The sequence below is a fragment of the Nycticebus coucang genome, chromosome 4, assembly GCF_027406575.1.
Source record: "Nycticebus coucang isolate mNycCou1 chromosome 4, mNycCou1.pri, whole genome shotgun sequence".
Taxonomy (NCBI): domain Eukaryota; kingdom Metazoa; phylum Chordata; class Mammalia; order Primates; family Lorisidae; genus Nycticebus; species Nycticebus coucang.
The window spans coordinates 85,413,574-85,428,621 of record NC_069783.1 but is presented as its reverse complement, the minus strand read 5'-3'; the positions used below and the strand labels follow the sequence as shown (position 1 = coordinate 85,428,621).

The following is a 15,048-nucleotide window of genomic DNA, read 5'->3' as shown; positions in this document are numbered from 1 at the left end:
CTTCACTGGCAGAGCTCTGTTTCCTCTGTGATTAGTTCCTACGTGGCTATTAAAAAGTGCCTGAATCAAACACTGTCCACCCACAGGAAGCCACAACTAAGAAGAAGAAAATAAACACCAGAAACTGCTGAGTCATTGTTTCCTTCATTTCCAATGATAATCACATTTCCAAGATCAGTTATCTCTGCTTGCTTCTTCCAATTGTGTTTTCTAGAATTATTTCCTGCTTACAAACTATTCAATTCATTGATATCTTTCTATCCCCACCTAACTGTTAGCCTTGGAGATGGAGTTCTCCCACATTTCAGCAGCCTACCTGATCCTGTTCATAGCCTGTTCAATCTAAAACCTTCCTGTGGTCTAAGTCTGTGGCCTCCAGGCAGCACAGCAGGTGAGCAGCAGCAAGCTAGCAAAGCTTCATCTGTCACTGTTTCCTATCACTCCTAGATGGGACCATCTAGCTGTAGGAAAAGAAGCTCAGGGCTCCCACTGATTCTGAACTATGGTGAGTTAAATAATTATTTCATTATATGTATAATACAAAATTAATAATAAAATAAAGTGCACAATAAATGTAATGTGCTTGAATCATCCTGAAATAAACCCCTCTTCCCACCAGTCTACGGAAAAATTATTTTCCATGAAACTGGTCCCTGGTGCCAAAACAGTTGGGGACCACTAGTCTAAACTAAGAAAATATCTTTTCCTCTCTTCCTCTGGAGAAAATTCTGTGGTCACTCTCTCCTTTTACAAACAGAACTATGAATTGTTTTTTTTTTTTTTGGCGGTTTTTGGCTGGAGCTGGGTTTGAACCCATCACCTCCGGCATATGGGGCCAGTACCCTACTCCTTTGAGCCACAGGCGCCTCTCCAGAACTACAAATTCTTTTAAAAAAAGTGTCATGAGGTTTTCTAGAGGTGATGGTGAAATGCTCTTACAGACTTTGTGGTATATGACGGTCATGTATCTCAGTAGTGATCCCTTCAGCCTTAAGATGGTCCTCACAGTCACAAACTGTTAGCCTTTGCCAGAATGAAGGTATCAGCAATTCCAGAGAAGATACGGCTCAACTCAAGAGGATAAATACAAACTAAAATATGAGGTACCTACCATTCTTCCCTTACACGTACCCATCAGATTTGCAAAGATTAAAAAAAAAAAAAGAGGAAAAAGTCAGCTGCAACATAATAACCCTTGTTATTTACGGTGGGCCTATATTTTGGGGAAATCCTTTATAGGAAAAAATTTGGTTAAGACCAATCCAAATTTTATTTTATTTATTTATTTTTTTTTTTGACCAATCCAAATTTTAAATGCACCTTGATCCAATATTCTAGAAATATACTCTCCAGATATAGGTGGGCATGCTCAAAATAATGTGCAATGGATATTCACTGATGTACCACTTATAAAGTAAAAGATTGGAAACAAACAAATGTCTATCAATAGGAACTAGTTAAATTAAGGTATAATCCCTAAAATGAATACTCAGCAGCCACTAAAAAACAATGAGATAGTTCTGTATATAGGTGAATACTTTAATATTTTTCAAGTGAAAAAAAGATGCAGAATGGTCTGTATAGTATATAATTGTGCACAAAAATGGACACATACATAACACAGTAGTCTGCCCTTATCCACAGATTCACTTTCCATGTTATAGTTACCTGTAGCCAACAGTGGTCCAAAAATAGGTTGAGTATAGCACAACAGACTTTGAGCAAGAAAGACCACATTCACATAACTTTTATTACAGCATATTGCTATCATTGTTCTATTATTGTTGTTAACCTCTTACTGTTCCTTACTTATAAATTAAATTTCACCATAGATATGTACGTATAGGAAAAAACTGTATATATAGGGTTTGGTACTATATATGGTTTCAGGCATCCATCGGAGGTCTTGGAACGTTATCTCCAGCAGATAATGGGGGGACTACTACACACATAAACTTGTAAATGTATGGATCATCTCTGGAAGGATCAAAGGTGAAGAGTAATTGTATGCAGAGAAATTGGGTGACTGAGAAGCAAGGGTAGGGAGATTTACTTTTCACTGCATTTTGATTTTGTTGTTACTTTTCATTTCTTACTTTGTCCATATATTACCTATTGGGATAATTAATGCTGACTCAAAACTCAACTGAAAATGAGTACCTATCTCATACGCTTAGCATGAAGACTGAATAAGGTTAGGCACATAAAATGCTCAGAACAATGCCAGGCACATAATAAGCACTATTACTACCTCATTCCCCCATGCTGATATTTAAATCAACAATATTCTCAGAAAAATCAAATGAGAAAAGTTTTACTGTATAGACATCTCCATTGTTGCCATCAAGTGCACAGAAGTGAGTCCTCCCTTTGCCTGACTGTGACTATCTTAACACTACAATAGAAAACATTTATGGAAATAACTGATATGTGGGTATCTGATATGGTTATCATTTAGAAACTTATACCTTACAGAAAAAGCACAAAGTTACAAAGGTCTTAAAAATTTGCTTAATTGTATAAGGAAAAGTCTTGAGTACTATGAAAGCAGAGGAAACAAATACTATGATACATGTGACTGTAAATAATAAAAAAACCTATGAAATGCATGGATAAATGAGTATTACCTTGAATAACAACCCAACTATTATTTCTTAATCACTATAAAACAACTGGGAAACACATTATATTTTTAAATTTAGGCTCCCTATTCTTCTTTTTTAAAATTTGTTTTTTAATGAAGCAGGTTCAGAGGTACCCCTTACTCTTCTTTATAGACGAATAGCTGTCAGATTTTGTTTTTAAAAGGTGTTAAGAGTTATTTGGTTGTTAGCCGGGCATTGTGGCAGGCGCCTATAGTCCCAGCTACTCAGGAGGCTGAGGAAAGAGAATCGCCTATGCCCAAGAGCTGGAGGTTGCTGTGAGCTGTGATGCCACAGCACTCTACACAGGGTGACAAAGTGAGACTCTGTCTTTAAAAAAAAAAAAATAGAATTATTTGGTTGAATTTAACTCACAGATGTGTCATAATCTAAACTCTGTTTTAACAAACTCTACAAAGGTACACATCTTACACGGTGGCACGATTCTTAAGATTTTTTTTTTTTAAGAGATAGGGTCTCACTTTGTCACCCTCAGTAGAGTGCTGTTGCATCACAGCTCACAGCAACCTCCAACTCCTGGGCTTAGGCAATTCTCATGCCTCAGCCTCCTGAGTAGCTGAGACTACAGGTACCCACCACAATGCCCAGCTATTTTTTTGTTGCAGTTTGGCTGGGGCTGGGTTCGAACCTGACACTCTTGGTATATGGGGCTGGTGCCCTACTCAGTGAGCTACAGGCGCCGCCCATTAAGATCTATTTTTTTTAAGTAGTTCTATTTTGAGACAAAGAGCTCACTTTGTTGCCCAGGCTAGTGTACTATGGTGTCAGCCTAACTCATAGCAACCTCGAACTGCTGAGTTAATGGGATTCCTCTGCCTCAGCCTCCCAGTAGCTGGGACTATAGGTTCCCACCACAACACCTGGATAATTTTTCTATTTTTAGTAGAGATGGGGTCTTGCTCTTCATCAGGCTGGTCTGGAACTCCTGAGTTCAAGGAATTCTGCCACCCCTGCCTCCCATAATGCTAGGATTACAGGCATTAGCCATCATGCCTAGCCAAGATCTATTTTTATTTTTTATTTTTTAATAAAAGGAAGGGCTTTATACCAGCTAGGAGCTTACCGCATAGAATTCCAAATGGCCACGCTCCTCAAGATCTATTTTTAAATATAAAGTACATACCTCACATTTATAGTCTATATAGGAATTTTATAACTTATAAATTTATATAGGAATCTCTCTCTACCTAGTTACCTGGGCTGTTTTAGAACTATATAAAATCTTTTAATAGCTGAGAAATGGTCATAAAGAGAAAACAAAGATACAAAGAATTAAATAGGTTAATGGAAAAAAGTTAAAAACAAAAGTTGCCATTTTTTAAAAGGTCAACTTTCCAACTTTTTTTTTTTCTGGTTCACACTAATCTCAGATCTTTCTAGTTTTAAAATGCCAGGATTCTGGTGGCACCTGTGGCTCAGTGAGTATGGTGCTGGCCCCATATACCAAGGGTGGCAGGTTCAAACCCAGCCCCAGCCAAACTGCAACAAAAAATAACTGGGCATTGTGGCGGGTGCCTGTAGTCCCAGCTACTTGGGAGGCTGAGGCAAGAGAACTGGGCCTAAGCTCAAGAGCTGGAGGTTGCTATGAGTTGTGACACCATGGCACTCTACCGAGGGCAACAGAGTGAGACTGTCTGTTAAAAAAAATAATAATAAATTAGTTAATTTAAAATGTCAGGATTCTAAGGCTACAACTTTACATCATCATTGCTTCTATCATCTAGTTTCTTGCCTTTACTGTATGAGTGATTTATTACAAATATCTGGTAATGCTATGATTGAAAAAAATTTTAGAACAGGGTCTAGCAAATGATGGTACATGTCAAATACAGTTTGCAGCTTCTTTCATAGATGGGCCAGAAATGAGTTTTACATTTTGTAAGGGATGTAAGATAAAACAAAGATGACTATGTGATAGAGACCTTATGTGGCTTGTAAAGCATTTTACTATTTTGCCCTTTATGAAAAAGCTTGCTGAGCCTGATGTAGGATAATATTATAGCTTACTCAGTCACTTCAGATAATTCCTGTCAATGAATGAGAAGTTCATTGTGAATCACCAAAATCCACAATAATTAAGAACAGAAAAGCCTTTATCAAAAGACTTGCTCTCTTTGTGCAGCATACCACTTAGTTCCAATAACCAATTAAATCATTTCTTGGAATGCTGGCACAGAATACAGGACATTCTGGAAGCTCAAGTATCAAATTAGCACCACCTGAACAATAGCACTTCAGTTACAATAGGCTAGTCCACACAAAGTGGTGGTATAGCCTGGATACAGGAAACTCTTTTCTCTCTTGGGAATTCAAACCAACTGATTAGTGAAGTAAGTGCTAACCATTTTCTCATATTGCACCTCCCTTATTTCACTTGGCTAAAAGAAATAATTCTTTGATTTCTCTGAAGTCTACTCCAACAGAGGTAAATACATTTAAAAACCTCTCACGTGTTTTCTAATTAATTTTTCTTAAAAGAGTTTTTTCAAAGTATTCAAAAGAAAACAAACTCAGTAACTCACTCCAGAGCTGGTCTCAGAACTCTGACTTTTAATGCTTCTAATATTCGATTTAACTCCACAAATGGTTCTTTCTGGCTTGGGTCTACAGAAAGACCAGATTCCTAAAAAATAGAAAAAACTTGTTAGTAGTAATCAGGGTATAAAGTGTGGTCAAAGTATATTCTAGATTATAAAACATGGGGCAAACCATTAAAGATGATTTCCTTTTAACATATATATATTTCGATGGCAGATACTAGTGATTGCCCCCTAGTATCATTCTTCTCCCTTTTCCACAGGAGAACCTCCACATGTCAGTAGAATATGTGACATGTGCAATAAAGCTAGGTCTAGCTTTGCAACATGTAAGTTCTGCAAATAAAAGCACCCATTCTTTGTCCCTTCCTGAGAGACAAAAGTATAGTTGTAGCTTTGGTGCCATCCTCATGATCCAGGATAGCAAAACGTAGGTTACTCAGAGCTTCATGAAACCACTACCATAAACCTGTGGACATCTCACTACCTCCTATTTCTGTGGGAGAAAAAATAAACTTCATTTTTGTTTAAGCCACTGTTATTTGAGGTCTTTGTTACTTAAAAACAAACTTAATCTTCAATGATACAATTTAGGAAATTTGTAAGATTTAGAAAAAGATCTAGGGCAGCGCCTGTGGCTCAGTGAGTAGGGCGCCGGCCCCATACACCAAGGGTGGCAGGTTCGAACCCAGCTCTGGCAACAAAACCCAACTGCAACAAAAAATAGCCGGGTGCATACAGTCCCAGCTACTTGGGAGACTGAGGCAAGAGACTCGCCTAAGCCCAAGAGCTGGAGGTTGCTGTGAGCTATGACATTCTGGCACTCTACCGAGGGCAACAAAGTAAAACTCTGTCTCAAAAAAGAAAGAAAAAAGAAAAAAGATCTGAGTTATCATTTATTTGCATTGTTAAAATAGAAAAGGCTTAGAGGTTCAGTATACAGACTAGCTTTAAATTATTTAATCCTTTTAGTCTTTCATTTTTATAAACAAAAATATGCAATAGCATGTAGTGGCTTAGAAAAGAATTCAGAAACTACAAACAGGGAACTGAATCCCAGTTCTTTCATGAAGAACCTGTTCTTTCATGAAGAGCCTTGAGCAAGTTTCTTCCAAGATCACAGATTTCTTATCTATAGAATGGCAATGATAATTTCTACTTCATAGTGTTGCAGCAAAGAATAAAGGCAGGGCCTTGAAGTAAACACTTAATGCATGACAGCTGCTAGGAATTAAGTCATATAATGACCTCACAGTACTGGCAAACTGTTCTAAGATCCCTAAGCTTGTGTCTATCAGAAATAAAAGATAATGCTGCTCATTTGATGTAAATTTTAGTTTGAAATTCATCAATAAAATTCTAGATCAGAAGAACAAACATTAACGTTTTTGTCCCTTTCCTCTTCTCTCTGCTATATACTAAACTTCTCTATCAAAAGGGGAAATGAAAAGTATCTCTTCTGAGCCCCTTGATTTGTAAACTGAGTTCAACCTTCTGTGCCAGAAACAAGGAAAGAACAATTCAGATAATAAGTTCTAGGGCTATAATTTTCACTACTTAAAAAATTCCTAGTAAAATGTGCTCATCCCTGATAATTAAAATACATCTATCAATAGCTAGAAGAAGCCTTAAAACCTCACTTTGCAAATAACGCTAACGCCCAGGAGTTCTCTTATTTATTTACTTATTGATTTTTATTTTTTGCAGGTTTTGGCCGGGGCTGGGTCTGAACCCACCACCTCTAGCATATGGGGCTTGGCGCCCTACCCCTTTGAGCCACAGGTGCTGCCCCTCTTATTTATTTTTTATACCCTACCATTGGCACACTGTTACCTGGCAGAGCTCCTCAGCTACATCCAGCATTCCTTGTCGAAAGAAGTGCTCCACCATCACCTCATTGAGAAGCCTCTGGCTGTCTGCTTGCCAGCAGCCATCTATTCCCACACTGCTGATGTCAGAATCAAAATTCTGGTGGGGAGAAACAAAGAAAAGGTATCAGAATAGATCATTTTCATACTACCTAAGAGAAAAAATTTCATTTCAATCTCAGATAGTCCCATTAAGTACCCAATTCCGAATTTATCTATAGCCTATCATAGAAAGGAATTTTTCCACTGTTCCTTTCAAAACTTGTCATTCTCATAAATTACTGCTGAAGAGTAAATAGATGTTTTTTTAAAGCCATACAGATTTAGCAATGATTTCTGTGAATAAACCGAAAGCAATGACAATGATTTCTAGGCATTATACTAGGGCAATATTTTCAGAGGCAAGCAGTGATGACCTGTATAACCATGCTCAATACAGTCTTGTCTATAATGGGGGCACAAAGGAGAGGGATAAGAAGAAACAAATATACCATCAACATAGGATTAGCTAAATAATCCATGACACATCCCAGCAATTGCAGTACTGAGGCCAGAGTTGGTGGGGGAATGGTCAAGCAGTTTATGTACCCCTGGCCTTGGCCTTGACTATGCATGCAGACGGGCCTGACTTTAAAAGACGTATTATAGACTTTGAAAACTGAACTAAGGGATACCTAGTTACCAGGCCCCAGATTGGCTACTGGGTGGTGTATACACAGTATAAATCTGAACAGCTGTAAATGGCTTTAGAAGCAAGGCTGACCTTGGAGCTATATCCCAGAGAAAACTAGTTTAGAATCTGTGGCCTGAACCCAATCAGGCTGACTGCACGCTTAAACAAAAATATAAACATTCTCTACATAATTTAAGTAAAACCCAGAGTACTACAACATATTATCAAAATGTCCAGGATGCACTGAGAAATTATTTGGCATATAAAGAACCAAGAAAACCTCAACCTGAATGGGAAAAGATGATCGAGAGACACCAATACCAAGATGACAGAAATGTTGGAATCTTTATTTATTTATTTGAGACAGAGCCTCAAACTGTCACCCTGGGTAGAGTGCCATAGCATCACAGCTCACAGCAACCTCCAACTCCTGGGCTCAAGGAGCAGCTGGGACTACAGGCACCCACCACAACGCCCGGCCATTTTTTTGGTTGCAGCCGTCATTGTTGTTTGGCAGGCTGGGCTGGATTTGAACCCGCCAGCTCAAGTGTATATGGCTGGTGCCTTAGCTGCTTGAGCCATAGGCACCAAGCCAGATGTTGGAATCTTAAAAGACTTTAGAGCAGTTATTATAAAAGTGCTCCAAGGGCTGGGCACAGTGGCTTATGCCTATAATCCTAGCACTCTGGGAGGCCTACATGGGTGGACTACCTGAGCTCGCGGGTTCAAGACCAGCATGAACCAGAGCAAGACCCCGTCTCTAAAACTAGCTGGGCCTTGTGGCAGGCACATGTAGTCCAAGCTACTTGGGAGGCTGAGGCAAGAGAATCACTTGTGCCCAAGAATTGGAGCTTGCTGTGAGCTATGACGCTATGGCACTCTACCTAGGGTGACAAAGTGAGACTCTGTCTCAAAAAAACAAACAAACAACAAAAAAAAACTGCTCCAAGAATAAGGGCAAACACTAAACAAAGGCTCAGTAAAAAAAATAAAAAATATAGTAATTTGGCTCAGCACCCGTAGGACAGTGGTTACAGCACCAGCCACACAAAACTGAGGCTGGCGGGTTTGAACCTGGCCTGGGCCAGTTAAACAACAATGACAACTGCAACAAGAACAACAACAACAAAATAGCTGGGCGTTGTGGCGGGTGCCTGTAGTCTCAGCTACTTGGGAGGCTGAGGCAAGAGAATTGTTTAAGCCCAAGAGTTTGAGGTTGCTGTGAGCTATGACACCACAGCACTCTACCGAGGGCAACGTGACTCTGTCTCAAAAAAAAATACAGTAATTAAAATAAAAAAATTAATTGGATAGCCTCAATAGCAGTTAAGTGGGGTGGTGACTGTGGCTCAAAGGAGTAGGGCACTGGCCCCATATGCCAAAGGTGGCAGGTACTAACCCAGACCCGGCCAAAAACTGCAAAAAAAAAAAAAAAAAAAAGGTGGGGGCTGGGCAAGGTGGCTCTTGCCTTTAATCTAGTGGTTCTCAACCTTTCTAATGCCGCGACCCTTTAATACAATTCCTCATGTTGTGGAGACCTCCAACCATAAAATTATTTTTGTTGCTACTTCATAACTATAATTTTGCTACTGTTATGAATCGTAATGTAAATATCTGATATGCAGGATGTATTTTCATTATTACAAAGGGGTCTCGACCCACAGGTTGAGAACCGCTGCTTTAGTCCCAGCACTTTGGGAGGCAGAGGTAGGAGGATCCCTTGAGGCAAGGAATTTAAAACCAGCCTGGACAACATAGAGAAACCCCATTTATTCAAGTTATATGAACTATATTATATTATGCTACTGCACTCTAGCCTAGGCAAGAGAATAGGTTCTTCAGAAGGAAGAAAGTAATACCTGGCAGCGCCCGTAGCTCAGTGGGTAGGGTGCCGGCTACATACATCGAGGCTGGCGGGTTTGAACCCAGCCCAGGCCTGCTAAACAACGACAACCGCAACAACAAAATAGCTGGGCATTGTGGCAGGCACCTGTACTCACTCCCTGCTACTTGGAAGGCTGAGGCAAGAGAATCACCTAAGAGTTTCAGGTGACTGTGAGCTGGGACGCCACGGCCCTCTACCGAGGGTGACATACTGAGACCATGTCTCAAAAAAAAAAAAAAAAAAAAAAGATAGAAAGAAAGTAATACCAGAAGAAAACCTGAACCATCAAAGGTGAAGGAAGAGCAAATCTACATTGTCATCTGAAAGCATTCCTTGCCCAATTCCACTTTTGTCTGCTTGATCTTTCACAGGCATCACCCCTAACAAATGTCTTGCACTTCACAAGCATATGAAGGAGAAAAGACTGTTTAAACTAAAAAGGCAATCCCAGTCAACCATTGCTTAAATACAGTTCAATCAATATGGCATTATTTAATGGAACATATGAAGTCAGACAATTATGTTTGTGAATTCATCCCAGAAAAAGTGCTACATACCTCATTGCTGAATATTACTATGGTCACCTTCCAGGTATGAGCTTGGAGTACCAACACCAGCGTCTAGTCCGTCCTTCAAAGTAATTTTGGAACTCCTTTTTTGGAATGACCATCAGAGCTGTTGTTGTAGAAGATCTGACAATTAAGTTTATGAACTCATCCTAGAAAAAGTACTCCCCAGAGCTTTCCATGGGGAGTACTTCAAAGGTGACCAAAGTAATATTCAGCAATGAGGTATGCAGCACTTTTTCTAGGACGAGTTTGCCAATGTAACTGACTTCATACCAGAACAGGAAATAAGTAACCTGCAACAGCAACTGCAAACAGCCTATTATTATTCACAATCACAACATAGGAGTGCTCCTCTCCAAAATTAGGCACATCCTTTTTCTTATAAAGAGTTATCTACCTTATTTTGGATTCAGAAAGCCCAAGGTCTGGAAGAGTAAGGGAAAGAGAAGGACCCATCAAGAATTCTTCAAAAGATCAGCCACTGACTTAGAAGGAAACCCAGGAAAGGATGACATCCTGGAAACCAGAGAAGAAAGTTTTTCAAGGTGGAGAGAGTTCCTGATACTTCAAAAGCCCCTGATAATTCAAGACTTTTCTGATGTAAAACCATCTGCTGCTAAGAATATTGTTAGCTCTAAAAATCAAACAGAACCTCTGAGAAAAGACCCCAAGCAAAACAATCCTGGACCTAAATCAGCAAAGGCTGGAAGATCTTGTTATACAAAAACAGCCAGCTATGCTGTGGGATCAAAATCCAGAGCAATCAAATAGAAACTAGTGAACATGAAAGAAAGAGAAAGCAGAAATGGAGAGAGAGGAGATAGGAGGATAAGGAAAAGGAAGAGAAAAAGAAGAGGAAGTAGAAAAGGAATTGGAAGAGGAGCAGAAAAAAGAAAGGAAAAAAGAAAATGAAAATGAAGAACGATATCCCAGGAACAGATTAGTTAGCAAACCTCTCATGGACACACTCTGAGGAAAGTTTAAATTAAACCTATCCCTCACAATACAAGATAGTTTTTCCCTCTCATTTGAATTTAGCATGACAAATAAACAGGTATGACAACAACAACAACAAAAAGAGTTATCTACCTTATTTTTAGATGCCAATCCAGTAATCTAAAACTGAGTACCTATATTAAGATTTGGAAACATTTAGACAAAACAAAAACAAAAAACCAAGACTATAATCAACAGTCTTAATTTTTATTCATTTTCTTTTTATAGACATTTTTCATGGCCAAGTATTTAATGTAAACAATGTAAATAATTCAAAATACCTAGACATTGGCTCAGCACCCGTAGCACAGTGGTTATGGCACCAGCCACATACACCACGCCTGGCAGGTTTGAACCTGGCCCAGGCCAGCTAAACAACAATGTCAACTACAGGGGCAGCGCCTGTGGCTCAGTCGGTAAGGCGCCGGCCCCATATACTGAGGGTGGCGGGTTCAAGCCTGGCCCTGGCTGAACTGCAACCAAAAAATAGCCGGGCGTTGGGGCGGGTGCCTGTAGTCCCAGCTACTCGGGAGGCTGAGGCAAGAGAATCCCTTAAGCCCAGGAGTTGGAGGTTGCTGTGAGCTGTGTGATGCCATGGCACTCTACCATGGGCCATAAAGTGAGACTCTGTCTCTACAAAAAAAAAGCAAAACAAAAAAACAATGTCAACTGCAACAAAAAATAGCCAGGTGTGGCAGGCGCCTGTAGTCCCAGCTACTTGGGAGGCTAAGGCAAGAGAATCACTTAAGCCCAAGAGTTTGAGGTTACTATGAGCTGTGACCGCATGGCACTCTACCAAGGGCAAAAAGTGACACACTCTCTCTCTCTCAAAAACAAAAAATCTAGACACTGAAGCAACTATATCTACACACGTAAGACTACTCCCTAGCCTGGAAGAACCACAACTGCTTGTATAAGGTCATGTGTTTCATTTCTGCTCATGAGATTCTGCCTGTTCAGAGTTAATTTTATCAGTTCATCGATACGTTAGGCACGTTATTAAATCTTTATGCTAAAAATAAAAAATCTTTATGCTGTCTATAACCACTGGAATGCTGGAAGTAAAACTAGAACACTGCGAAGTGGTGCTACTTGTGTTCCTTTTCTGGACTAGAACAGGCCCCGTGGGTGACTGATGTTATACTCTCCCATATTCTACTCCCCAAAGAGCCATTCAAATTAATGAAGGAATGGCTTTCTGAAGAGAGAATTTATTGCAAACTTGGGAATTTGCCTATAACTCTCTAAACGTCTAAATGGACAGTATAAAAAACAATCACTGAGACTAATTAAGAAATCTCTATCACTAATTTATCAGCTTCATTAAATCCAAATACAATCTTCAGTCATTTAATAATTATTCCCCAATCACACCAACTCTCAACAAATTTATCAGGTTATCTATTCCACAGGGGGGAAAACAACTTTAGAAGACACACTGGTCAGCTCAAAGCACAATTAAAACAGACAATTTTATGTGTCAGTATATATATAAAGTCAAAATTTTAATAGCTACCACTGAACAGTATCTACTCAGATTAAACAAAAGAATTTCTTGAATTCTTTCCTTAACATACATATCAAAAATAAATGTTGATCACCTAAACAATTTTAAGAAGAGCCTGATATTTAAACAATTTCCTCTAGATTTTACTTTACAATGTTTTACATTGATGCCTCCACACACCTTTAATTCCTTAAGCTTTATTGTGGTCAGCACTATACAGGTAAGAGAACTCAAATACCTTTACATTCAAAATCTAACTACATTCAAGCTCTACAACTTACTTACAATGCTTAGAAAATAACTAAACATGAATGAGCAGTGTATTCGATGATTTCCTGAGCTCTCTTCTAACCATTCTGATTTTCCAGTTTAAACTACTGAAATAGACAAGAAAACTTCAACAGCTTATTTTCTGGTCACATGTATTAAACAAATAAAGCTAAGATTATAAAAAGGAATGCGATATAGTGTCAAACTCCTTTTGTTACAACTGCAGGTTCTTTCTCACTGTTGCATCAGGGCTGGATTCAGTCCCGGTTTCTGTTGCTAGGTGACCAAACTCATTTCCACGGCTGCCCAGAAAATCAGCAGTGCTACAAACCAGCCAAGAGGCAGCTAATGAAGAGAAATACCTGTCTATTATTAGCATTTTCTGTTTTACCAGACCTTCTTCTTTCACGTTTTTTAAAGCAAAAGCCTTGGCATGATGTTCTTAATGGGAAGAAAAGAATTTAAATAGAACTAAAAGAAAGGAAAAAAAAAAAAAAGCACATATTCAAGGTTGTGTTTTCCTAGTGAGGATGTTATGGCTTGGAAAAAGAAATTCAGGACACACTAAATCTGGAAGCTGAGGTACAGGAGAAGTAAATAACTTAAAAAAAAAAATCTTTATGAAACTGAAATCTAAACAGACCACCCTACCCCTCTGGCCATGTACTATGAGCATGCTTACGAATTAGTAAGACTTTAAGAAATGGCTTTCATTATTCACCGTCAAAAAAATCTGTTTCTGAAATATACTTTATGAAATTATAATTACTGACAGACTAATTTTACTACAGTAAAATTCAATATTTGTTTTATTTCCTTAGTGCCGTTTCTTTAACAGTGTTAATATACTTTTTTTTTTTTTTTTTTTTTGTAGAGACAGAGTCTCACTGTACTGCCCTCGGGTAGAGTGCCGTGGCAGCACACGGCTCACAGTAACCTCTTAACTCTTGGGCTTACGCGATTCTCTTGCCTCAGCCTCCTGAGCAGCTGGGACTACAGGCGCCCGCCACAACGCCTGGCTATTTTTTGGTTGCAGTTTGGCCGGGGCTGGGTTTGAACCCGCCACCCTCGGCATATGGGGCCGGCGCCCTACTCACTGAGCCACAGGAGCCGCCCAGTGTTAATATACTTTTAAAAACTTCATCTACTTTGTAGAAAAACTGGTATATGAACCTAACAATGTGCTACTGTTGCACCCACCAGGAATCAATTTCTCTTGGAACCATCCAGTTAATCCGGTTTAGCAGTAAGAGGCAGACTGCAAAAGATACATACCAGAATAAGGCCTGGATTCTGGTTCCTCTCAGACTGGGAAAAGATACCATTTCACATACAACCACAAAAGATCAGTATTCAAAAAGCATGAATAGCTCGGTGCCCACAGCCCAGTGGTTAGGGTGCCGAACACATACATGGAGGCGGGAGGGTTTGAACCCGGCAGGGCCTGCTAAACAATGAAAACAACCAAAAAAAAAAAAAAAAAAAAATAGAATCGCTTAAGCCCAAGAGTTAGAGGTTTTGTGTGAGCTCTGATGCCAACATACCAAAGGCAACATAGTGAAACTCTGTCTCAAAAAAAAAAAAAGAGTATGAAACAAATACCTATCAATAAGAAAGGTAACCTAACAGACTAAACACACAGAAGAGGAGCATGAAATTCGCAGGAGGAGGAAATCCCAATGTCAATTATAAAAAAAGTTCAAGATGATCAAAGAAGGCAAGATCAGTATTACTAGAGATTATTTCATACCAATCTAATTCATTTAAACATCTAAGTCTGATAATACCAAGTATAGGTGAGAAATGAGAAACAGCAATTGTTACACATGCCTGGTAGGACTGTAATTAGTGTAAACCCTTCAGGGAAAAATTTGGCAATACTTAGTAAAGCTGATGATGAGGCACATGTTCTTTGATGAAATAATCCATATTTAGGCATGTACCACACAGCAGCTTTATAAACTATGGGCTGAGAAATAAATTTAGTAGTGTGTCATAATCAGCATTTTGTAGATGCATTTTTAGATGCACATGCTACCTTTTGACATCACATAGTCTGCTCTATATGCTACTTGGTTTT

At 39.1% G+C, this 15,048-nt stretch overlaps 1 protein-coding gene across 1 annotated transcript in view; it reads right to left on the bottom strand.

Annotated features, from left to right (window-relative positions):
- The window catches only part of RMND5A (required for meiotic nuclear division 5 homolog A), a 76,621-nt gene that overhangs the window by 25,904 nt on the left and 35,669 nt on the right, over positions 1-15,048 (bottom strand). Inside the window, exons 3-4 of the mRNA XM_053588094.1 lie at positions 7,034-7,168; positions 5,186-5,286 (exon numbers count right to left, since the gene is read on the bottom strand). Coding sequence (XP_053444069.1) covers positions 5,186-5,286; positions 7,034-7,168 — 236 coding nt within the window. The remainder of the gene's footprint in view (positions 1-5,185; positions 5,287-7,033; positions 7,169-15,048) is intronic.